The 13632-nt window shown below is 37.5% G+C and overlaps 1 protein-coding gene across 14 annotated transcripts in view; it reads left to right on the plus strand.

Annotated features, from left to right (window-relative positions):
* KIAA1109 (KIAA1109 ortholog) overlaps positions 1-13632 on the plus strand; it is a 146105-nt gene that overhangs the window by 96830 nt on the left and 35643 nt on the right. For all 14 annotated transcript variants that reach the window (XM_025050937.1, XM_025050938.1, XM_025050947.1 and 11 more), the window contains 8 exons: positions 71-315; positions 2403-2508; positions 4680-4777; positions 5499-5684; positions 6682-6850; positions 7745-7956; positions 8813-9011; positions 12356-12415. In XM_025050937.1, the coding sequence (XP_024906705.1) occupies positions 71-315; positions 2403-2508; positions 4680-4777; positions 5499-5684; positions 6682-6850; positions 7745-7956; positions 8813-9011; positions 12356-12415 (1275 nt within the window). The remainder of the gene's footprint in view (positions 1-70; positions 316-2402; positions 2509-4679; positions 4778-5498; positions 5685-6681; positions 6851-7744; positions 7957-8812; positions 9012-12355; positions 12416-13632) is intronic.

Here is a 13632-nt window from a genome sequence, read left to right on the forward strand (position 1 = left end):
TTAAACACAGTAAGGAACGAACATGTGAACGAGCACCTGAACAAACAGTAACTTCTCTTATTTCTTACAGGTGCACAGACCAGGTTTACTTTTGAGCTGCCAAATCACAGACTGCGTTTCACTTCAAAAGTTTCTGCCACAGATATGTCGACCATTCCTCCTTCTGCCAGTCTCAACCTCCCCCCCGTGACCATGTCCGGAAAGTACGTGATGGAAGAGCATGACAGCTACTCAGACCAGGTGTGGAGTGTGGACGAGCTGCCTTGCAAACAAGGCTACTACCTGCAGGGGAATTACCTGCGCTGTGTGGCAGAAGTAAGTTTACTTTGTAATGTTTTTACTCTTCATAATGAGAAGTCTTCAAGCTTTAGGTGTACCAAGATATATAGTGATCCAGACTTTTAAGGCAAATTGTTAAATCATTTATTCCTACAGAATTCTATACCAAATCAGGTATGTGTGTGTGTGTGTGTGTCACATGCACACACATGTGCACATATATGTGTCTGTCTCCCTGTAGTTTAATTTAAACATAATTTTTTATTGTCTTTGAATTTATATTTCTTACACTGGGTTTCACATTCATCTCTGTGCCGTTTTCATGGTTCATTTTATTATAAGAAGCTTAATAACATCTAATATCAAGTGAACTCATCAATGCATTGACTCATGCAGTCCCCCGAAGTAGATGTATTTGTTCTCATTTTATAAAGGAAGAAACCGAGTCTTTAGGGAGTTGCGTGATTCACCCAGATGTGCGTGCTTATTAAGAACGATTTAAAGGCCGTACGGGGGTAAATAAGTTCAGTCAGATCCACAGACTAATTTCTTCACTAAAGGAGGTGGAGAGCCAGCTTACCTGATTCCATTGTTAGTTTTTCACTTTCTATCTGTACAACCGGTACCATTTTAAAGAGCTTTTGGGTACGTGTTTTTTGCTTGAGTTGTGGTAAGCAGATCATCCGTTATTCCCCTGACCGATAGAGTAGAAGGTTGAAGCTGCGGGGGTGTCCCTGACTTCCCCTGACTCTCCCTGCTGTCGGGTGAGAGACGCAGGAGTCACGCCCTGCTCTCCCTTGGCTTACTCTGTCTGTTAGTCAGAACAGTTCAACCTCATCAAAAGCACTTTACTCTTCACTTGATGAATTTTTCTCTAGAATCTGAAGCATCTGTAAGAATGCTCTTTGCGTTCTTTGCCAAAAATATTACACCTCTGGGGACATATTAAGTCTGACTCACCTCTTTAGACCCTGCGTGCCTCAGAGATGAAACAAGTGTACTAAAAAAAAAAAAATAGTGTACAGGATTCTAGAAGGCAGATATTTATTTAAAAGATAGATTATCAAGCCTATTTCATCTGAGCTCTCAACTCTGAACAATAAATGCCCCAAACTGGTTAGCAATACTATTATTAATGCTTTATCCGACAGAAAATAAAACAAATCTAATGCAGTATATTACATGATTCCTTACTACTAATAGCTATAAAACTAATAATATAAAGTTTTTAATTGGAGCAAAACACAATCCAAAATTTATCAAGAATGCAATTAATTGTAAACATTTAGAAGAACATAACATTGCAGCCCTCTGAGAGTTCCTGTTTTACTGTGGCCTGAACTAGATACACGTGCTGATCATCTTTCCCCATTTTGTACTATTAAATACAAAAAAAAGTGCCCAGTGCTACGTAGATTTCTCACTTATGAAAAGACCGCCAAATCTATTTTGCTCTCTTAATTTTTTATCAAAATATGAATGCTCTCAACGTGGCCAATTTTGAAGCACCACCTTGCTCCTAATTCGGTCTAGCTTGATGATAATACCTGACATCAGTTAGGGCCTGCTCCTTAGTCTGTTTATTAACTACTACTCGCCAGACATGTAATGCCTTATGCTCATCATAGGACACATATTATATTAAAACAGAGTCTATCCGATTTGCTAATTCATGCAAATGTAAGCGTCACGAGGGTCATGGTTGTTTTTGTTCACAGCTGTGAACATCAGCACCTAATGCAGTACATGGAGTAGATGGCAATAAATATTTGAATGAGTGAATAAACTTCACTGATAATGACACTTGTCTATAGTTCTTAAACTGTAGCGGTCATTAAAAATAAATATTACTCTAGAGAAAATTTCATTTGTTTTCAAAAGACTGCCCATATCTTTTTGGCTACTGTTATTTTTTCAAAAAATTGGGAGAATGGCCCATAATGATGTCTGGCCAGTAAAGTATTGGGAACTCTGAATATTTTTAACTTTTCTTTGGTATATTGATTTCAAATAGTATGTAGATAATCGTCCATAGAGTTGGGGATTATTTATGTGAACAAAAGATGTGTTTAAAACTAATGCAGTCAACAATGTTAACCTAACGCTCTGATTTTATTTGGCAGGTTGGTTCTTTTGAACATAATCTCACAACTGATCTTCTAAACCACTTGGTGTTTGTGCAGAAAGTATTCATGAAGGAAGTTAACGAAGTAATACAAAAAGTGTCTGGTGAGCTGGCCTGGGCCCTGCGAGTGTAGCACATGTAGCAGGTCTTTCTTCCCACTGGTCTTTCCTGGGTCTCGGCCTGAGTGTTGATCCTGTCATCTGGGTGTGATTGTTGCCTGAGTCCCTGAAAACAGTGTGTTCCTTTTCCGGCTTTCCCACCCACAGATTCTTTTGCTTATTACCTTTGTCATGTGTATTATATACATTTAGGATTTATAAACTCCATAAAGCCCTTTTATGCTTCCTCTCCAAAGAGGGAGAGAGAAGGAATTTAGGGTACGCCTGCTAACCAAACCAGTCCTGCTCACGTGGAGACAAAACGCAGGTCGGTGTCAAGCTCTCCGCCTCAGTGTGTAGCGGATGGTAGCTGTGCGCTGGCCACATGGAAAATCGCTTACAGCAATCCCTATATTTTTGCTGCCCTCAAGAGTAGATTACACTTGAGCTTCCTAATCTGAGTTTTACATTTTAACAGGAAATACATGTTTGGTTTTAAAAATGTTTATTTGACTTTTAATTCACAAGATAAAGTACTAAGATGAATTAAGGTAGAAAATAAGTTGACTCTGTGTAACAATTCTTGAGGCTGAATTTTTCCAGTGTAATCATAATAATGATTAAATAGTAGGTAAGCCACATCTACAAATTTAATTCATAATGGGGTAAAAATCTGTGGCATTAATGTAGCTAATATGTTAGTGTCTCTGATATTTCTATACACTAAAATGATTGTGCAATACATTTGTTAACAGGCAGAGCTTTTGCTTTTTAACAAATTTTTTCTCTGAAACTAGATAAAAGATATTCAAGGTAATGAATAGAGCAGCACAAAACAAATAGACTTTTTACAAATAGGCTTTTTTTGGAGGTAAAATTGACATGTAACATATTAGTTTCGGGGTACAACATAATAAGTTGATATTTGTACATACTGTGACGTGATCACCACAGTAAGTCTAGCTACCATCTGTCACCACACAAAGTTATAATTTTCTTTTTCTTGTGATGAGAACTCTTGGCAGCTTTCAGATATGCAACACAGTGTTATTGACTCTAGTCGCCATGCTGTGCATCGCGTCCCCAGGACTCATTTTCTGTCTGGAAGTTTGTGCTTCTCGACCTCCTTCACCCATTTTGCCCACCCCAAAACCTGCTTTTCCAATCTGTTCTCTGTGTCTATGAGTTTCATTTTGTTTTTTTTATTCATTCGTTTTATTTTTTAGTTACCACATATAAGTGAGGTCATGTGATATTTCTCTTTCTTTGACTTATTTCACTTAGTATAATGTCCTCAAGGTCCATCTGTGTTGTCACAAGGATTAAGAGCTCTTCCTTTTTTATGGCCAAATAGCATTCCAGCGTGTATCTATGTATTTACATCTTTATCCGCTTATCTTTCAGTAGACACACATTGTTTCCATAGCTCGGCTGTTGTAAATAATATGAACATAGGGATGCACATACCTTCTGTAATTAGTGTTTTCCTTTTCTTCAGATTAATAGACTCTTGTTTTTGGAGCAGTTTTAGGTTCACAGCAAAACTGAAGGGGAAAGGTACAGAGATTTCTCAAATATTCACTGCCCCAATCACACACAGCCTCCCCTGTGGTCTGCGCCCCCACCTGAGTGGTGCATTTGTTACAGTTTATTAGCTTACACGGGAAGTTGTGAGGGAGATTATGAAGACTTGCAGCAGTAGTTGGGAGGAGTGTGTGGGGAAAATGACAGCAGAGGAAGAGCTGGGTCACCACACGGCAGAGGAGCCTAACCGCATTCAGTGTGACGCTGACCGAGGTCCGCTGAGGGACCTACCGTTCGCTGGGCTCTGGAGATACGTGGTACCTGCCCTGAGGAACTCAGTCTAATTGGGGAGATGGATCTGTAGATAAATAATAGAGCAGAGATGTATGTTTTTATGGCACACACCACAGAGGAAGAAATGACTCAATCTCATTGTGGTTCAGAGGGAGGGGTTTGAATAAAAAGGTGATAAAGGATGTAGAAGCATTTGGCACACAGTAAGCCTCAAATACTAACTCACTATCATTAGGTGTCAGCGTCAGTACAGATGTCAGCTTGGTCAAGAAGGTAGGAAATGAGTAAGAATGGAACAAAATAGTTATTTTCTTTTTAAAGAAATTGTCCTAAACTCTCCATTATTTAACCTCTTTTAGGTGGGGAGCAGCCGATTCCTCTCTGGAATGAACACGATGGAACAGCAGATGGAGATAAGCCTAAAATTCTACTCTATTCCCTGAACTTGCAATTTAAGGTGACATATAAATAACAATGCTACTTTTAGAAGAATTTTTCTAATTGATTAATGCATGCTTGCTATAGAAAAGTCATGTGATACATAAATATGCCAAATAGAAAATAAAAATGAAGTATATCCATTCAAAGAAAAAGCTTTAACAATTGTTCGAATGTTCTTTAGGACCTTTTACTGTTCGTATTTTTAAAGATGCACACATTTCTGCATTTTAAAAGCCTTGGATGCCTTTCCATACCTTTAGGCTGACTTTATCTCTTGAACAGCTGTATCATTCAGTGGTAACCATTCATTTAACTACTTTCTTCCGATGAACTTTTGATTTTTTTCAAATTATTGCTGTTATAAACTGTGCTGTAAGAGAGATTTTATACATGTGTCCAATTAACAGTAATATCTTAATCGAAACCTTAAAATTTCCAATATTTAAGATATTAGTGTTCTTAAAAATAAAAACCATTTTTGCTGAATAGTTATTTAATCGTAATGTATTTAACCCATGAGCGATGTAGAGTTTAAATATAAAATACTGAAATATTTAATAGCCAAGAAAGCCCTACTAATGTGAAATTAAAGAATGTTGCTAGCTTTATCAGTTCATTAGACATCCTATATGTGTTTTAATACGGTCTATTTTATTTATCATATGTTGAAATATTTAATTTGAGTGAATGGACATTGTTGATTTAAGATTTTTTTCCTACTAATGTATATCTGCTAGGGTATTCAAGTGACAGCTACAACTCCTTCAATGAGAGCTGTGAGATTTGAGACTGGGTTGATTGAACTTGAACTTTCCAACCGGCTTCAAACCAAAGCTTCACCAGGAAGTAGCAGCTATCTGAAACTGTTCGGTAAATGCCAAGTGGATTTAAATCTGGCATTAGGACAGATTGTCAAACATCAGGTGAGTGTAGGAATGTGCTGACTTTAGAACTGTGGCTTTTAAATTTTGCACATCAATTTTAACTACATTAAATATTACTCTACTTACAAAAATACTTAAAGTTCCTAAAATTTCTGATTATAAATTCTAATGAAAATTGTTCAAGTAGGACTTTAGAGTTTTACCTTGGCATTTCTTTGAGTATTTTGGTGGTATGTTGTTATAGGTTACTGCAGATACAGTTACATGAAACGTAATTCAGGATCTTCATGAATATTTGCTTATAATTTCTCTTTATTTTGTTAAACACTTTTTTTATTTCAATGCTTTGTGCTAACATTGGTGAGTTCTTAAAACGCTACTAAGTTTCTTAGCTGTACTCTACAATATTGGCAAGTTTTGTATGCCATAATATTAAACATATAAAGTTAAATGTATACACACATACACAGCTCTTAATTAGACTTTATAAAAATTGTCATTCATAGCTCATAGGGGTTTTTTTTGATGTCTGTTTTTGTTTTTATTTTGCTAAAAATTATGTAGATTTTAACCTTTTTTCTTTCTTTGATTTGAAGAACTGATTAAAAGAATGCCAGTCACACTTTCAAAACTGAATGTCTGTATTAAAGAGTATGTGGGGGGGAATAAATGAATAAAAATTTCTTGTCATTTCTAGAAAAACAGTAATTTGTTTGAATGGAAATGCATTTTGAGAGGAGTGGGGATCTAATTATCTTGACACATTTACTGCATCGCCGTCCAGAATACGAACATCATCCTGGCTTTTGTATGAACTTTGTTTGGCTTCATCTTTACTTATATACCCATTCACATTGTGTATTAATTTCAAGTGTCTGTGGTGTAGAGTATAGGGAATATATATCGGTGAATGAATTTGAGAAAAACGTACTGTAGTTATTTTGGTGCACAATACCATTAATGATGTTAAAACTTCCAGTTTTTTTATTGACATTTTCCATTATTTGATTTTATTGAGCTTTTCATTTTATTTTAGGTTTATGAGGAAGCTGGTTCTGATTTTCATCAAGTTGCCTATTTTAAAACCAGAATAGGATTAAGAAATGCCCTCCGAGAAGAAATCAGTGGTTCTTCAGATAGAGAAGCCGTGCTTATCACCCTGAATAGACCGATCGTGTATGCCCAGCCAGTGGCCTTCGACAGAGGTGAGGCGGTCCAGCAAGGCGATTGTTGGTTTTAGAGCTGGTACGGAAATGCCAGATAAAAACCATCTGTGGTTTACCAGTGTAAACGCTCAACGGCTCACTGTCTCCTAAATCTGAAATGAGAGCATCCCAAAAGAGTTTCATCCATTGAAGGTTTAAATTGGCGGTAGGTATGGGCTGGTGATGAGATCAGTTTGTGAGAAAACTGCCCTTTCGGCAATGTTATGGGTAACATTTTATTTTGCTAAATCCAGTGCTCGTTTTTTCCTTTTCTCAGTTTATTTCTCATCAGCTTTCAGCGGCTCCTTAAAATCCTCTGCTCTTCCTGTCCACGACTTGCACTCGCTCTTCCTTCTGCTTCTCTGGCCCTTCGTCTTTATCTCTTTAGGCCCTTCTTCTGAACTCTCCTTAAGTGAGGGTTTTCCTTAAGACTTCATTCTTGTCGCAAACTCAATGTCTTTGACCCCTCTCTCTCTCTCTCCCTCTCTCTGTCTCTCAATCCCATCTTTTTAACGTACGTTCCTAGAGTCACGTGCCTCTCTCGAGAACATGTAGCAGTAACAGTAAGCTCTGCAAGGCCAGGGGCCATGTCTGTTTTTCTTAGTTATTCCCCCCCCAGTGCCTCGTGTGTAACAGGCATTTCACAAATAATGTGTTTGATGAATGGATGGACCTGTATTTTTTTCTTCCTTCTGTAGTTGTCTCCTTCCCGCTTCTTTTTTCCATTTGTCAAGGTGACTGTAACTTCTTAGATCCTTTCTAATTCTAATGCTACAGTTATCTGGGCATCATTTTTATCGATCAGTGGGATTTTGTAGCCATTGAGGTTACTTGCCATATAGTTTTACAGTTTTGATTTAGATTTTCTTTCTGTCCTGCCTTAATTATCAAAAGCTGTGCTGTTTTGGCTGAATTATAAGGCTGCCTATGACAATTGGAATGAACAACGAATGGCTTTACATAAGGATATTCACATGGCTACAAAGGAAGTCGTGGATATGCTGCCTGGTATCCAGCAAACCTCTGCCCAGGCCTTTGGGACTCTCTTCCTGCAGCTCACTGTGAACGATCTGGGAATTTGCCTGCCTATCACAAACACCGCGCAGGTACGAAACTCCCATCCTAGCCCAAGATTAGGGGCCAGGCATGTCTGCTGACTGTTTCTGCGTGTATACACTAGAGCAGTACGTTTTCAGGAGAGCAGTTTATAACTCGAATTTAGTAAACAGAAAGTAAGATTGAACTCTGTCAACCATTTTTCATCTTCAGTATATTAAATGCAAATCTCATGAGATTTTTCTCCAAAGCACTCTGATGAGATTGACATCTACCTGATAATTCTCAATTTTCACCTTGACAAATAAGCAGCTTAGTTTTCAGAGTCTTTTTACTGTTCTTGTTTATTAGTACAGAAGTCTTTGGCATACACTGTTAATAAAAAACAAAACATTTGAGAATACTATTCAATAATGTTAAAAACCTCATCTAAAATAGAGAATTTCAAAATGCTTTTAAACTAATATTTAATAGTATTGAAACTTGCAAGTTATCTGTAACCTGGATAAAGCAAGAATTTTCATAATTTGGGACTAATTCTCAGGAGCACATTTTTGCACACGTGTGTGAGGGTGGAAAAGCTATGAACCCATCAGGCAGTCATAACGAACACAGGGGCCTATGTTTTACTGCCATAATAAATAACCTGTAGGCCGCTGTCACATGAGTTTGTCTTTTAGCAAACTCATTTTGTTTGGGAGACAGTGTTAGGGGAAAACTCTGGGTTGGGAGTTGGCAGCCTGTGGCACTCTGAGTTTTACAAGTAGGCATCTTTCAAAGCTGCTTCTTGATGCAGATTTTTGGACTTGACCTTTTCTGGATATTTGTTCCTAGGACTCCTACCAGGACTTCCAAACTTAAAAACTTGTCACCTTTTGTCTGTTTCTTCTCTAACGTATTTTGCAGTCTAATCACTCTGGCGACCTTGACACTGGCTCAGCGTTGGTGTTGACCATCGAAAGTACTCTCATCACCGCTTGCTCTTCAGAATCCCTGGTTAGCAAAGGGCACTTCAAAAGCTTTTGCATCCGTTTTGCTGATGGCTTTGAGACGTCCTGGGACGACTGGAAGCCGGAGATTCGCGGGGACCTGGTGATGAATGCCTGTGAGTGCTTCCACCTTCTGTATGAGGTGTAGAATTTTTAAAAATTAAAAGAGACCAAAGCAACCCAGTATCTCCATTTGTAAAAGTAAAGGATGTTCAGATATAGGAATGTGATTAGACTTCGTGAAGTAAGGGCTCTTTCTACCTTAAGATGTCAGGACGTACTTGTGAAAAACTAGCTTTCGGTAGTGTTGGGAAGTAAACCAGTTAGCCATTGTTTTGGATGGTTTAACATTTGAGGGTTTGATCACTCCCTGATTTTTCCTACAATGGATTCACTAATGACCAGATAAAGCCTCTTCATTCTGTGTGGCTCTCGAGTGAGAATGATAAATGTGTGAGATCCGGTTCACCAGATAATGCAGGGCAGTGCAGATGACCAGGAGCCAGAGCTGGCCGGCCTTACTACCAACAGGAATAAACCCACATGTCCAGATTTGTTGGTTACACTATGCGACTTGTGTGAATTTCTCAAGGCTGGGAATAACTAAAGCTATGTTTATGTACTATTTTGAAGGTATGGGGTTTATTTCTATCCATTTTAATGTTTTCAATATGGGAGTGTTAATAAAGCATCGTTAATCTTAATGAAAAATGGTATTTGAAGAATGAATGGTCGTGAACTAAAATTCCTCAGCCCTTCTTGCAAGCCAAAGTGGTACGCCATTGTTTATGCAATCTTTTCTCCTCTTCACTGGAAGACAATCTTTCCATTTTGGGGTTTCTTTGGGGAACAGGAAAAGTTTCCATTTTTATGTCAAAAATTGAAGTTTTGGCATTCACTATTGACTAAAACTTAGGTAAAATTATAAGTGAAATTGTCGGTATGGAATGCTTTGCATTAGATAATTCTTAGGTAAAATACTAGGATTTCTTTGAAATACTTCAGGTTACTAAGATTTGGTATCAAAATACTCATGCTTAATATCCAAAAGACCAGAAGTAGCCTTCATCAGACATCTTTACAAATAATCACTTTACACAGTTGTTATATGTATTTTTAAAAGTCCCTATAACTGTCTTTTGTTTGTGGTTTTTTTCTTAAAACAAAATAAATTTAATCCTAATTTTTATTAAGATGACATCTTTGCAATCATTATAGTCACTAAAATGGATAGAATATCTTTGGAAACAAAGGAAGGATACCATTTCCTTAAAAGGAAAATGCATAAGAAATATGCCTCCGACTCAAAATCAAAAACATAAAAAATATAAATAATAACTTGCATCTCGGCGTATATCGTACCAACAAAACAGAACACTGACGTACTGAAAATTGTGACAATTGTAATTTGTTTTCATTTTTAGAGGAATTAAATGACTTGGTTTTGTACTATATTTATTGTTTGGTGTCTTGGGAGGCAGTAGTTGTTTCATAGATATAATTACAAGAATTCTGAATTATAAAATTGGCAAATACTTTACTACTTTGTATTTTTTATTAGTAGTAAGTATACTTGGATGTATCTAACATTAATGTTTTTGAAAAAGAAGACAGAAGGAAATTTAACTTTGAGTGGTGAACACACAATGCAATATACATATAACGTATTATTGTGCACTTGAAACCTATTTGATGTTATTAACCAGTATCACTCCAATAATTTTAATAAAACAATAAAAAGAAGAGTTGCGTTTAGGGCAGAGAGATAAGGAACAGTAGAAGCATGCGTTAGGACTTTTTACGAATCATTTTAAAATTATGCCCTTGAGAAAAGATGGCCCAGTCAGATTTCCTCTCTAAGTGGTAATGTTTTTTGGAAGGAAAATGCAGTAAATATTAGGAAGGCCAATCTGTAGGAAGAGTTCAAAGGAACCATGTAAGTAGATAGTAAAGATTAAACCCTTTTCATTAACATGTATTTAGAAAAATGACATAAACCATTTAAGAAGTTTGAAAGACTCCAAGCTCTGTTTACACCTGGATAGCATTCGGTCCTAAGAGCAGGGCGTCCGTCCCCAAGTGACGCTTGGTCCTGCTCAGCACTCCCTCCCTGACGCGGAGACCATGGACACCCACTCCTCACTTCCAGGGTTTGGATCTGCTCCTAAAGATCTTAATTTTCCTTATTAATTCATCATAGCTCTATATTCTATGAATTTATATAATCTTTTTTTTTTTTTTAAGCTTAATTAAAAATCTCTGATACTTCCTGGGATTGGAAATCCCAAAAGTTTTTTACCCATTTTTATTTACTAGTTCTACCTTGCACTCGGCCTCAATTATGTTACTCAAATTTCAAAGGGTTTTCTTTTCATTCTAGCATTGTTAAATTCGGAAGAGTAGGCTGGGTTTCTTTTGCTCTGAATGATGACTATAAAGGTGAAGTGGGTGATCTTTTCCCCCAAAACAAAACCTAGTTCTTTTTATTTTATAATTGTATGTGAGGCACCGGAACTGGATGGTTCAAAAATATAATTTAGAATTTAAAGTCATTGGCACTATCTTAAATATAAGAACCACATAATAGAAATCGTCACTTAACAAATAGACCCTTTTTTTCCGAAATAGGTTGTAGCTTTTCTACAACTCAAAATCGGGTAACATTTGAAGACCAGTTGGGATGCAGAGTGAACTGCAAAAGGACATTTCATTTAAGTTGTATGTACTGTCGGGTTTAGATTGAAATTTGGTTTTCGTTAAGGATTCCTGAGAAAGGGTCTTAATTCTGTCTTGAGACTTTACTTTGTGTAAAAGTTGTTTCAGGGATGGTATGTCCTTTACTGGTTAAAATTGTTGATTTAATTAACCTCCGTTTCTGAAGCTGACCTTATCGGATTGAAGCTAACTGGTAGGAAGTGTTTCAGAGTTAAAGTCACATACATGTCCTGGAGACAGGTCTGTGACCTTACAAGATTGACATCGTAGCAGCCAGTCATTTTTTTTTCACATAAAATGTTCCTTGTCAAAGGAAAAGACAAGGCTGATGAATCATGTCCGTGACCTGATGTGGCAGTTCTCATCAGTTTAAACCATTTGCATTCTCAAAGTGCTAGTCACTCATGATGACACAAATTGTCATAGCATTCAGAAACTAGAGTTTCAGAATCAGCCAGGTGTTGTCACTCACATGTGGAAATCCATGTGGAAATCACATGCAGAATGTGAAGATCAAACTGCAGTTAAATTCTTCAAATTGTAGAATAAAACCCCATGAGATCTGAAATCGACCTTACAAGTCATCTAAGGCTGCCCTTTAGTCTACAGGTTAGCAGCTGAAACCTAGAGAAGCTAGTGGTCCTGTTTATATTTAAGTAGTAATCTTTGCGTAAAAAAAATTGCAATACAAAATTTCATCACAGCATAATTTTATCGAAAACTGTTTGGGGTGCTTTTTGTGCAGGCGTGGTTCCAGATGGCACCTACGAAGTATGTTCCAGGACTACAGGCCAAGCAGCCGCTGGTAAGTCCGCATTTCATGTTGCTCTTGCTACGTGTGTCGGGTAGAATTCTGCCTTTATACGTACATATTTTTCTGCCTTTGTATTAATAGCGAGGGGACCTTTTAACTAAACTTGTTCTGGTGTTCCCCAAATTTTAAAAACATTTCGTAATAATATTAGTATATTTTTATTTATTTAACAGTTATTAATTAGACACCTGCTGTGTACAGGATACACTGCAAAAACGGGGGAAGATAAAGATGAATAAGGTTTTTCTACTCTATAAATTTAAATTGTAATAAAGTAGTTAAGGCCCTGCAGCATAATTAAACTGTAATATGGGATAAGTACAATAAAATATAAAATTCCAGCTGCTATTGAAAATTACAGGAGGGAGACAGAATTTCCAAATTTGGAAGGATACTAGGATCAGAAAAAGCTTTACGGAAGAACAAGCATTAAACAGGGACTTGAAAGATGAGATAAAGTTGTTTCGTCAGCAAAACTCAGGAGATGTCAGTCGTAACTGCAAAACAGTGTCTGGTTAGAGCTGTCTAAATTGGCCGGAATAAAGTTATATGAAAAATAAGATGGGAAAAGTCTTAAATCCCAAAATAAGGGGTTCAGACTTGATTTGGTGGACGATGGGAAAGCCATTAAATTTTTTTGAGCAAGAAAGCAGATGGCGACAGTATATGAGGGACAACTTGATTTGGTGGACGATGGGAGCAAGAAAGCAGATGGCGACAGTATATGAGGGACATTTTCAACGATTAGAGAGAAAGAAAAGCCCTTGGAAACCACTTAGGAGGTAACTGTAGGAGTGATAAGATGAATTAGTCCAGTGCACAGTTTACTGTTTTGCTGGGTAGAGCATTCGGGTAAGCTAAAGAGATATTTATGTAAGGGCTCTTAAGATATTGAGGGGGTAGAAGCTGATCAAGGTCAGGAGATTTCCTTTCTCTCCCTGCTAGTCCCTCTTATGCTCCCCAAGTCTAGCCTCACGCTCATCCTAACTGTCCCAGAGCAGCAAAGCCAGCGGTCCCCGCTGCGGGCCGAGAACACAGGAACTTCCTGCAGTGGAGTTGGAGGGAAGGGCGATGACCGAGGTAAAGGTCACCTCGAAGCCTTTGTCAGGACCCTTGTTTATAACTAACTTAACCAAAACAAGGAACTTAGTGAAAGGATGTTCGCAGACCACAGTGAAACTTGGGAAGGGCTGTCTCAGTGACGAGAG

Source organism: Pteropus alecto, unplaced genomic scaffold, assembly GCF_000325575.1.
Source record: "Pteropus alecto unplaced genomic scaffold, ASM32557v1 scaffold17, whole genome shotgun sequence".
NCBI classification, from domain to species: Eukaryota; Metazoa; Chordata; class Mammalia; order Chiroptera; family Pteropodidae; genus Pteropus; species Pteropus alecto.